The sequence below is a fragment of the Cyprinodon variegatus genome, unplaced genomic scaffold (assembly GCF_000732505.1).
Source record: "Cyprinodon variegatus isolate N-32 unplaced genomic scaffold, C_variegatus-1.0 Scaffold760, whole genome shotgun sequence".
Lineage (NCBI taxonomy): Eukaryota > Metazoa > Chordata > Actinopteri > Cyprinodontiformes > Cyprinodontidae > Cyprinodon > Cyprinodon variegatus.
This window is the reverse complement of record NW_015151213.1, coordinates 31,601-44,635: the sequence shown is the minus strand read 5'-3', so window position 1 is coordinate 44,635 and position 13,035 is coordinate 31,601. Positions and strand designations below refer to the sequence as shown.

Below are 13,035 nucleotides of genomic sequence, written 5' to 3'. Positions count from 1 at the left end.
GAGTGGTGCCCGGCTTTACGCGAGTGAATAAAGTGAATGTGATTGGTCGATTATCAAGACGGCGGGATTGTTGTGGCGGAAGGTTCGCAAGCCAGTTTGGTTGTGGTCGGTGTCTCGGAAGCATATGGCTAACCAGTTAGCAACTTAGTGCTAGTAGGTCCCCAATGGGAGATTACATTGGGACCAAGTAGCACTTACCAACAAAACTGTCAAGGAACGCTATGGACAGTGGAAACATGCAAGAGGAGGAGAGTTTTGTGTCAGAGGTAATGGATGAGTCTCTTCCATCATACAGTTTTTATTTAGAGGAGGAAAGCGGGGACAAAGTTGTTGTGGAAGAGGACGCCAGGGCTGCAGCAGCTTGGTTTGGTGTAGAAGGCTTACAGCCGTACATGTTTGAGCCCTTGCCTCGCAAAAAAAGTCTGTGCGTTCATAAAGAGGTGCCATGTTCATTTCCATTAATGCTATAGGCAATTTTTTCTTAGGTTTGGTAGTGTGTCATATTCATTCTACTTCGAAGTAATAAATGGAGGAGTGCTCCTTTAAATGCTCATACTTTCGTATATTTTTTACATTAACTTAACCTAACTCCGCTTTAAGTTTTGTGCATACAGCTGTTTTATGCTATCTGCTCTGTAATGTTCTCAAACACACATCTGAGGGCCTCTTAGAATAATCATATTTATACTGAGATCAAATTACAGGTGGACTCCATTCACTAATTAAAACACTGCTGACGAGAATTTGCTGCTGGACGTTGTTTAGAGTAAAGTGAGATTAATACAAATGTAAAACTCAGTCAACAGCTTTTTATTTGGAAAACAAAAAAGAGTTACTTTCTTCCTTATAGCACCTAATAATCCACTAATTAGTTTTATCCTATCCCAAAAACTCTGTATTATAAGTATATAAATATATATGTATACATCAAATTCTGTAGTTGTATTAATACTTTAGAAAGAACGGTGAAGTGTTTTCTATAAAACTACAAAAAGAGTAAAAAAGATTTGTCCAAATGAAAGAGCTAAATAGACGCTCAGTGTAATATCCCCATCTATCCTCAAAGGCACAGCTTTTACCAATTCGTACACAGCAGCATTAGCAGCCCACAGTGACCTGTGCTGAGCTTTCGCCTTCTGCTGGGGTCAACCTACACAAAGATTTATTGCAGCTGTAGAGTACTTCCAGCAAAGCAGCAGAGAGGTCCTCCACTAAAGGGAAACTCACTTAAGTATCTCTTGGCTTGAGGGGGAAAAAAAAGACACAGCAAGGCTTTGCTTTAAAAAAAAAAAAAAAGCGGCAGATCTTTTCACTGTCGAAATCTAAGAAACAAGATTTTTCTTTTTAACTGTCAGCATCAAAGTTGGAGCTTGTCTTGAATAATAAACATCACTTAGAAACACATGGAATACATGTTTAATATTTCATTTTTGATGTCAAATATTACAGAAATGAAACAGGTTCTTGCAAATCTACAAGAGAGTTTCACACAGCGATAGAAATCTCTGCTGCTGTTTATTCAGATTAACAGAAATAATTCATTGCTAAAAGAAATTAAAGATCAATAGGAGGGGAAAATGCTAATATTCTTTATTCAAATGAGTGTTTGACTGACATCAGGGTATGGTGAGCAAACATCCAGGAAGTGCTCAGATGGAATAATTTATTTATTAATTATTTTTTTTAGAATGAGAGATACTGGGGACTTTATGATGATACCAGAGACAATTTACTTTTTCCATAGATGGGTTCCATTGGAGGATAAATGCACTGCTATAAACACAGCAAGGTTTCTGCTGTATGTAACTGATGGTGGTACAGCATCACAGCAAAAAACCAAATATTAAAACGATGAAAATCAAATCTTATAGAACATTGTATATTTATTATGAAATGTTAAAATTTACTCTATTTTGAAAAGCAACATGGCCGCCTCCTATCTGTCTTACTGTCAAGCTTCTTAGTTTTACAAGGCCAACCAGATTATTTAGTCAAATCTATACTTTTTTTCTTTCCTTCTCCTGATGTCAATTCTCTAGATCAGGGGTCTTTAATGTTTTCCAGGCCAAGGACCCCCAAACTGATGGTGAGATGGAGCGGGGACCCCCTAATTATATATATTGTATAAAATAGTGTTATATCAAACTGGTCCTATAGTCACTCTATTACAGATAGAGTAATGTAATGAAAGTAATTTCTTCCTGGGATTAATAAAGTATATCTGATTTGATTTCTTGTTGATGGGATAGGTGTTGTGAATGAAACGGTGCCCAGATTGAAAGAGCTCCTTCCTGTGTGTCGCTGAATGTTTGCATTGATGACTAGAAGACATCTTCTGCCTCCATTTATCTGTTTACTACAGTGTGTTGAATTCCTGTTAATGTGCATTTAAAGATATTTCCATTAGTGGAAAAAATGGCAGGAGGGAATATAAATATAATATCAAATTTATTCTCTGGTTAATGTGTCATTTATGCTGAAAAAGATCTCAAAATATAAGTCTTTTTTTTTTTAGAATTTTAAACAATGTAATTCATATTTCCAAAAAGAGAGAAAAACTTTTAAAGATTACATATTATGTGTCAAATCTTGATATTCTTTCTCTGACTATTTGAAGAACTAAAAAAATCTAGAGTCTCTGTTTCTGTTCTTACTATTAAACTTATTGGAACAACAATGACAACATATATATATATATTTTTTTTTATATCTCCTCATTTCCACTCTTTTGTCAGATATTTGACTTATTTTTACTCAGAAATACAGATCTGCATTGATGACTGAAAGACATCTTCTACCTCCATTTATCTGTTTACTTCAGTGTGCTGAATGTGTATTTAAAGACATTTCAATTATTGGGAAAAATTGCAGGGGGGAATATAAAATCAAACTGTAATCAACCAAAACTTTCGCAACCCCCATGCGGTACCGCCGCAGACTCCCTAGGGATTGTGGACCCCCTGTGGAAGACTTCTGCTCTAAGCTTTACCCCAGTCTCATTGGCGATGATAATACACTCATATAGCTTGTAAACTACCGAAAACCTTTTAAAGAAGAAGAAGTTGGCTGGCAAATGAAGTTAACTATTAGCTACAGCTGCTCTGCTCTGCTCTCTGTAGTGATGGAAAACTGGAGACAAAAGTCCAGTGTTTCAAACTGAGTGACTTTACTGTTATATTCAGGGACTTTCAGACACCTCTTAAACAACAACAAAAAAACAATAAATAACAAATGACTTTTCTTTGTGTTTTTAACGAATCTACGTGAGCGCAGGAATGGTGCTACCATTAGTTTCTCCAACAGCAGCTAGAGCTGTAGTGAGTCTCTCACCGCTGTCTGTCAGGCAGCTTCCTCGTCCTGAAAGCCCCACATGCAGGCAGAGAAAAGAGAATAGACCTTCTCTATTTTCCCGCAGCTAATCAGGGGCGGATCTAAAAGGGTGGCTGGGGGGGCATGGCTACCTCTAGCCAATCGTAGGTAATTCCTGCTGCCCACCTAGCAGGTGATTTGTTGTTTGTTTTGTTGTAATTTACCACCTCTGGAAAAAAACAGTTATCCACTAGACAAAATCTTGAGGTCCTTTCACAATTTAAAGTTAAGGCCTGAACACACAAGCTGCTTACGACTTTTTAATCTCCATGTCACATTGACTGCGTATAGAGAGGCCCTGGCTAGGCAGGGTGAGCAGATCTGTACAGATTTTTGTTTTTATTTCTGTGTCTTTGCTATACAAAAATTTCCACAATTTACCACATTTGACTTGGACAAATTATGAAAAGTTATAAAAAAAAGAGAAAAAGAAAAGATCACCGGCGCATTCTATAAAACAAAGGCCGACTTAACGAGTCTGTGCAGCATCTCAAACCAGAACAGATAGAGAATGTTCATATATTAAAAACATAATGAGATCTAAGTCTAAAACACAGCAATAAACACTGTGGGACGGTTTCTATGCTGACTGAGGTGATTCTCAGAGAGAGATCTGGGAAGTTTATCCAAGTTTTTCTTTCTTTTTTTTTTGATAAAGAGGTGAGAGAGATACGCCGTGCTTACTTGTTCTTCCTGCTGCTTGTTATTTTGGTTTTTGTGAGGCTCAAAGAGGATCACTACTTTATCCATTTTCTGTCCTCCTAAACTCCTATCATAGGTAGAATATTCTATTTTTAAATATTCAATTGATTGTTTTTGCACAAGTCTGTCCCGCTTACTATAAACACGATGTGCGACTCCAAACTGACTATTTCCCCGTGTGATTAACAGACTTTATTTTCTATTTTCCCCCAAAGTGGATGTGTTTTATTTTGTAACCGCATCTCTCTTCCTGTCAGATGAAATTGCTGCTGATTAGTCTGACTTAATGGTGAAAATATGCCAGAGTGACACGTTTAGAAACAACTCCCAATTTGTATTGAGACTGAAGTAAAGAGAATCTGTAAAATGATGAAAATAATGAAATTTAAAAAAATAATGCGATTTGTAAAAGGATATCTAAAAAAGAGAAATAGGAAAAAAAAATAAAATAAAACAATATATAATATAAAAGGCCCTGCGATAGACTGGAGACCTGTCCATGGTGTACCCCGCCTCTCGCCCCGTAGAAAGCTGGAGATAGGCGCCAGGACCCCTCACAACCCCAGCAGGGATAAGCGTGACAGAAAATGGATGGATGGATGGAAATATAAAAGAAATGGAAAATGAAATCTGAGAAAAGAACAAAACTACTATCAAAATCTTTTTTGATTAAGAAATCTTTTAGTTTTATTTCTGGATTGAATGTTTTAAATCAAATTTACATTTTCCACAGTAACGAAACAAAATTCCCTCCCTTTCCATCAACTCTTAGATAAATGGCAGTAAGGTCTGATGCATCTACAATGCACTGTTTCTGCCTCAGAAAATATAACAGATGTAAAAACCTGCCAGTTGATATTTAATACAAAAGGATCCTCCTAGTTGTCGTGTAGAAGATAGGTAATGATCAAATTAAATATAAAACAAGAAGACGATTTCTAATTAAAATTAGCTGCAGCACAGGAGGTAGACCTGTGTTTCAGCTTTTAGACTTTTGGGAATTCAATAAAAACGCAGCCTTGTTTTTTTCATGAGAGAGTTTCAGTTTAATAAGAAAGGAAAAATGAGGTAAGGGTGAGAGAGATGTACGTGGGAATTCAAGCAGCTCTTAATTAGTGGACTCTACTTCAGAGTGAAACCAGCACTGCGGCGGCCTCTCAATCGAGACTGGAATGTTGAATTAGATATTGAACGGGAGTCAGAAGGACAACCGGACCAAATAAGTAATTCACATCTATGTCCCTCTGTTGGTAGCTGCTGATGGACTCACCCGCTCTTTGCAAAGTTGGTCCAGTACGTCATAACCACGGCGCTGAGCATGATGTCATTCCTGGAGAAGTTGCAGGGGAACAGATCAGTGGGGCCCACCATTGGGATGCCGAATACATAAGGCACCTCATCTCCGTGCGCTGAATCGGACCACACCGGCTTCATGAGGCTCTGGCAGTGGTGATAGAAGGCGTAGAAGTATGTAGGTGAGCCGTAGCGGGCATGCAGGTCAGCTGTCACCACTGATGGCTCCACCCACTGATGGTCAGTGAAGAGGGCCACAAGGGTCTTCCTCCTGGTCTCTGGGTTGTCCTTGTCAGCCCAGTCTGTGTACATAAATTTAATTGTCTCCCTCAGGGTGTCCTTACCCTCTGGGTAACCATACAAGCTATCCACGAAATTCGCCACGGCGAAGTCAAAGTCGCTTCCGGAGACGCCGTCCTCCAGGTCCATCACGCTCTCCACGAAGCGAAGCCCCTCTCCCTGATTCACACCCAGCATGATGTCGTAATTTAGGAACTCCCCCTGCTCCATCAGGATCTCAGGATCATCTGGGATCACGTCACCGTCGATGACGGGGCCGAAAGCCACTCGGTAGCGGTCGGCCTGGATGTCTTGCTCTACGAGCTCCTTGGCGCTCTTCTTTTGTAGGCAGGACACCATGTCCACCGTGTCCAACACGTTGCAGCCAACCCTCTCAGCGAGCATGCGAGTGTACTTGACTGGGTGGTAGTTGACAGCCCAGCTGGAGAGTGCTGAACCGCTTTGGATGATGGCTCTATGGAACAGACCTTTGGGAGAGAAAACATGAAATAAATAAATATATTTCACAGGATAACATCTTGTTTTCGACCTATCAAATGCCTTCTGCTTCATTTTGCAGAGCCCTCAGCGTATCATGATTCATGTAACACTAACCATGATTCACATTTAGGATTGTTTTTACTTTCTGCAAACGACATCTACACATATGCAGGATGACAGTAATACTAATTCTGCTTTCTTTTTTTTCCTCTGCTGTAAATTCTACACCTTATATATGATATCACTTTTAAATATCATTCTAACTGTACAACAACGATATTTATCTTCTAAACTTTTAAAACATTTAACCTTTTTTATAAAATATTCTTCTTCCAACACTAGTCTGTTGCAAAAATTAGAAATATCCATTCCAGGGGTAATGGTGAGAAAGTAGTCCATGCATTTGTTACTTCAAAGCTGGACTATTGCAATTCTTTACTATCAGGCTTTTAACTACACAAACTGTAGTTAAAAGCCTTCAGCTGATCGAAATGCTGCAGCCAGAGTTCTGATGAAAATTAAAAAGAGAGATCGTATCTCTCCTATCCTAGCTTCTCTTCAATGGCTTCATGTTAAATCCAGAATATATTCTGCCTTCTTTTACACAGTAAATACTAAATGTCTGTTTGCAGCCGTTTCAGATGTTATCATACCAATAAATGGTCATTATTAGTGGCTATCAGTCCCATAGAATGGCTTCAGATTGTGCTAGTAGACTCGGTAGGTTGTTATCACCAAATGAATCCTAATCCTAACCCTTAAGTTATTCCTTTTCCTCCTGCTGAATTATTGAGTCTATTTATGTGTAATCTGAAAATGATTTCATTAGTTCTTCATGTGTTCTATAATGTAAATATAACAAAATAAATAAAAATTATCCGCATCGGACTCATGTTAAACAAACCAAAGAAACATAAATCTCCTTTCCTGTCACTGAGTTGTAGAATCCTCTCCCTATAAATATTTAAATCTCTGTGAAAAAATGCCGATCATTCTTTGATAAGATCCTGGTCAAACAGATATGCAATGTTTGTTTTTAAAAGCTAATGTATCTAACTGACCTAGTTAATGATTTTTTTTTTTATCCATAAAACTACGGCAAAAATTAGACTAAATCAGGAAATTTAAAAATGTGATTGGCTGTAGGGAGAGCAGAGACAGAGGATTCTCACAACCAGGTTAGCTCTGGGGAGAATGTTACTATGGTGACTGAAACAGAGGTTGAGGAAACTCTTTGTTAAACGGAAAACTCAGAGTTTCCCATATTTCAGGTTTAGAAAACTTAAAAGTTTTCAGTAAAGCTGCTTAGTTTCTCAGTGCTTAGTCCTGTTTCTGTCCTAGACATAATTATGGGCTCAGATTTTACTAACTGGATGTTCTCTCTTTTATCCTTTTTGACATGAAAACTGACTCAGAGCTCATCTGGTTAACCATTTCTTTCCCAGGCCGAGCCCCCTATGGAGCTAGTTTATGTTACTTTTTTATTTTCCTTCTGTGTGTCTGCCTCTTCTTCCTTGAACCGTATTGTTATAAGAATGTGCTTTATAAATAAAAGTGGTCTGGTATCACTGAATATCTGATACCTGATTCCTGCCTGTATCACCATCACTGCTTGTTGAAATAGGATAGTTTAACCTCTCCACGCCTTAATCACCAATATTTCTCTTTTCCTTTGGTTTCAGAAACCTGTATTACACTGAGATTATAAGTGTTTGTGGATCAGTGCTTCTATGTTCCTTTTGTATGTCTGCTTCTATCTCATTGAAACCTGGTCGGCCTCAGCAGAAGGCCGTTCACACAGCATGGCTCTACTGGGGGTTTCCTTCTGTGAAAAGGAGAAGAAAAGAAGTTTTTCTTCTCCATTGTTTCTGCATGGTCATCCAGGAGTAGCATGTCCTGCAAAGTTACCTGACTGAATCCAGTCAGCTGATTTAGACAGAAAGCTGAACCTTTAATCTGACTAGATGATCCGATTGAATTGTCTCTGTAAAGTGCCGTGAGATTACATGTGTTGTGAATTAGGGCTATAGAAATAAACTGAATAAAAACAAATTTATTTTAACCAGTTAAGTCCTGGTTTAGGTTTTTTTTTCAATATTATATTTTTATCTACCTCCTTTCATTCTTATTTTTAAACGTAAAATGACTGCCTTAAACGTAAAATTACAACCTGTAAAAAACAAAGAAGTATGAAATTCTAAACCACTGCAAGATAAAAGTGTAGGAGCCTAAATTCAGTTTAAGTTATGATAAAAGAAATCATCAATAAATTACAGTGTATATCAGAAGTTAAAGGTTTCTTATATGTAAGGATATTCAATATTTTTAATTGTACCGAGGTTCTTTTGCAAATGTGCACGGTTTGTCTCTGGATGTTTAGGGCTTCTGTTTCAGTGTTAGCCAGGTAATTGGAGCCACAACGTTTTTTGACGTCATTTACATTCCTCCCAATCTTCTTGATTATTTTATTTTTATAGAAGTTTTATACCTGTATTGTTTTTATTTCTTAAGTAAATGGTTGAACCTAACGGAGAGGGTCCCATTTGATCTTTGTTTTTTTCCGCCTTCAAGAGGATTAAAGAGGGGAAAAGAGTGTCAAGCTTAAGGCTTCATTACTTAGGAACCCACCAAAAGCAAATGTAAGTTATCAAACTGCTTTATAAAGAAATTGTTTTAAATTGAAGTCAGTGACCAAAAAAAATCTATCAGTGTTTATCTATATTAATAAGGATATTAGAATATATGAAATTCAACTTGAAACACACAATCTGACCACAATAATGTCATTCACTTCAGCAGACACAAAATGATATTTTGTGCTGAAATCTTTCAAGCGAGCTCAGAGGATTCACCAGATTAAAGCAAACAAGGAATGTTGTGGTTTGCTTTGATAACTCGTCAGAAGGACACAGCAGAGCAAAGACTGATGAAGCCACGACAGATGGCAGGTTGGTGAGCAAAGAAACATATAAAAATGCCTACCATGTCCTCTGCTGTTTCTTAAATTTCTACCATAAGTCTTCCTCTCTATGCAGATCACATCAGGGCATGTCAAGTTAATGGTCAATTTGCAGCACTGTGTCAGCGAGTAGGCGTCAGGTTTTTACTCCACCAGTCCTATGCAAACATACTGCAATTGTAGAATCGTTAATATGGTGTCTCTAACAAGCTGCGGCTCTACACAGACTGCTGACGCCAACTGTACAGGGGCCGGGGCTGTGCTGGGAGCTGAATATGCAGTAACCCTGATCCCTCAGTGTTGATACAGGAAACAAGCTGCTCTTTCGACCTGTTTACATGCGGCGCATCACCTCTGTCTCTGGGGGATTTGCATGTAAAAATGTCACAACCCTAACCAGACAAGTCATATCAATGTTGTGTTAAAGTTTATATTCAGAGAAAGGAAAATGCATCAGCAGGGTTACTTTCTTTACTTTTTTTGCAGGTTTTTTTCCATATTTTAAATCATTTTTTCTCAATTTCAGCGCAGTAGTGAGTCGGTCTACTTCAAAGGCAGCTGGAGGTCTTTGTCCATTTGCTGCAGCGAGTGAGCACATCCAATACAAATCCCCACCACCTCTGTTGCACTGACAAGAACACGCAAATTCTGCCCTCCTGATTTTATTCAGCATCAGTGAGGGAGCTGAAAGATAAGTAAATCAACAATAAGAGGGTTCAATTCTGAGAGGGCCACACATGCTGAAGTACAGACCTCTGAGACCTGCAGGACACTCTGAGAGGACGCCTTTTGAATGCAAAGCCTTTTGTTACCTGAGCTTCCATCACCAGTGTGGTGGGTTATATCTACTCTCTTTGGTATTTCTCTTTTTTTTTTTACTAAATCAAAACCAACAGAAACATTTGCTAAAAACATGTCAGTTTGCAGGTTATACTGTGTCTTCCAAAATCCATTCAACACAAGAGTTAGCAGAAAAAACTAAGGGGTTCAAACACGCAGTAAATACATAAGAGTTTTCTAGATATGAAAAGCACAGAAAACACAAATACTTAAAAAATATATATAAAATATAACTGATTTGTGTAGCAAATCCGCTGTAAGTTAAGAAAAGCTGCTCCAGGCCACTAGAGGGAGATGGTCTACAACTTATGTGGAATCAGACAATAGAAATTACAAAAAATGTACGACTATGGACCAGACTGTATAATTGACGACTTGACCAAAACACTAACGTAGCATAAGCTCATTTTTGCACCAGAAATACATCCAAATCGCGATGTGAAAAGAGTACAGTATTGAGAGTACTTATTTATAAAAGTACACAAAAGTATATGATGTAAAATGTTAATAATGACAGAAACCAGGTAAACCCCGCAGAAAAAAATGTATATGCTTAATATTAATATCCCCTTTAATCTGGAATTCTGTTATGACATTTTTTTGATCAGGCACTGTACACTTTATAAGTACAGTGTAATAAAGAAATAAAACCAAAAATGACCACAATCATTTGAAAATATAAAACCTAAAAATTAGCTCCTGGAGGCACATTATGGATTGTACTTCCGGGACAGAGCAGGTGGAGCATTAAAACAGAAAGGATGCAGAGACATTCCTTCTCTCAGCAAAGTCAGGGTTCCTCTAGGATTTTTAGCCTTGGTGGTTGGCTATGTCGCTAAAATACAATATATGTTAACCTAACTTAATGAAATCATGTGTTTTTAAACATTGCCTGAATCAACACTGCATACATCTAATTTTAAGTCACATGTGAGGATATGGGCTTATACCATTTTGCAAACAGAGTGGGCAACAGCCAGGTGGAGTTTGGTTTTGTTTCTGTTTTGGTTCTGTTCTGTGTTCATTTCTTTTTTGGGTTGAATAAAACTTAAAGTTTGAATAAAGTATAACAAAAAAGTAAGAATACCTCTTTTGTTAATTAGACAGATATTAGGCTTCTCATAAAAAGACTAATTTGGCCACACTGTGGCTCTCCTTTTCTTATACCTCATCCAAAATACTTACTGTAGGCCTAGACTGCTGGAGGACAAAGGGACCTCTTTTCATCATTTTGTCTCTTTTCTCCCATTCTGCAGTATTTGTTAGTTTAATCTCTATTGTTATGCTCTCTGCTTTTTCTCATAGCAGGTTCATCTGGTCTGTTCCTGTTTGGCTGTGACACCATCCAGGAGAGAAATATCAGCAGTGCTGCTGCCATCAGCATCTTCGTTTATAGATGTTGGAGCTTGGCCTGTTTTTCAGTGTAGTCCTGTTTCTCAGACTGTGACTAACTGGATGCGCCCTCCTTCATCCTCTGACATGGGAGCCGGCTCGGAGCTAGTTTGCCTGGTTGTGTGTTTCCTGGATGGGGCCGTCTGTGGTGCTGGTTGACAGTTGCCTTTTGTATCTTTTCTATATCTGCTTCTGTCTCCTTGAACCCCAGTCGACCTTAGCAGATGGCTGCTCACACCAGGCATCGTACTGGTAATATGTGATACCGGGCATTTGCCCGGTGGGCCGGTCCTAAAATCATACCGTCCCCAACACTTACTCTCTGGCTGAAGCATCTACTTGTGACACTAAATAACTCAAGGAGATCAAGAAATAATACAATGTTAACTACCTAAATGATGCATAGAGTATATATAGCCCTTCCTTGTCATGCACATCCTTGTGACGGTTGGCATATGGTGTAATTTTCTATTTCTTTAAACTGTAAAATCTTGCAACAAACTAAATTATAATAAAAATTCTTTAAACCAAACTACAATGTTGCTCTTATATTTGGCGAATTTATTTTCAAATATTTTGCAAAAATATGTACGTTGCATGATGGGGTTTTGAATCTAAAGGCTAACTTTTCCTGTCTTAGGTGCAGGGGTGTCCATAAGTGGGCCAGTGTAGATGGAAAAATCCCAGGGCCGAAAATCATTCCAAGTCCCAGCCTGGCTTACACTGAGCCTGGTTCTGGTTCTACTAGAGGTTACTACCTGTTAAAAGGGAGTTTTCCTCTCAACTGTCGCTGCAAGCATACTTAGTGTGAGAGGTTGCTGAAGAGTCAATGAGTTGATGCAATCAGCTGGTTTTCCTTAAATAGAAAACTTTGAACCAATCTGACCGGATGAGCTGGTTAAATTGACTCTTTAAAATGACCTGAAATTACATGTATTGTGAATTGGCAAGATAAATAAAATGAATTGAATTGAGTTAAATGCAAAACGATTTATTAACATACAAAACATTGCCAACTTAAGCTTAAATAAGAGGTCAGAGATAATAAATAGAGATCAGCTTGGGAGCCAAAAGAATTTATGTAAACAAGCCAAATTTTGCCTCCCTGCCTAGTGGCAAAAGGTTACACAGCATTGCTCCAAAAAGATGGTGCTAAGATCTTTCAGCCTGACATATTTTAGGGAATGTTATATTTCAATCTCCAGATGCTGCAGAGGCATCACTGGATTTGAAGGTTGAATCCAGCTGAAGGTGTTTCTATGACATTTAAAAAATTGTTCACCTTTTGTGTTAATTATGTGATAAAAAGGAAGCAGCGTAAATGTGTCTGCAAAGCAAAATCGCTAAATATCTAAAGACTTTCTTGTACGGTGCTGTCTGTTGACTGAAAATAGCTCTTTATTCTAATGTTTTAAAATAAAACTGAACCAACTGTTGAGAACTTCCCGCCGTTTTTGGTAACTATTCAACTTTGCTGAGATGCACGCGATAATAAACAGATCCATCTTGAAAGCAAATCAGTTCTATTGGTGATAATCTTGGATATTGACGCGCTGGCATGCTGAGAACTTTAAATAAAAATCAGGCTTCTTTAGGAGGATTCATTTGTGTGGAGAGGAACAAAAGCAGTCACTTACTTAATAAATATCCCATCTCACCCACCCTGTAATCATGACACTTCATCTCCCTGCTAAAACATG

The 13,035-nt window shown here is 38.2% G+C and overlaps 1 protein-coding gene across 2 annotated transcripts in view; it reads right to left on the bottom strand.

Moving 5' to 3' along the window:
• LOC107098226 (neuroligin-3-like) overlaps positions 1–13,035 on the bottom strand; it is a 37,228-nt gene that overhangs the window by 2,884 nt on the left and 21,309 nt on the right. For both annotated transcript variants that reach the window (XM_015395755.1, XM_015395756.1), the window contains one exon: positions 5,342–6,131. In XM_015395755.1, the coding sequence (XP_015251241.1) occupies positions 5,342–6,131 (790 nt within the window). The remainder of the gene's footprint in view (positions 1–5,341; positions 6,132–13,035) is intronic.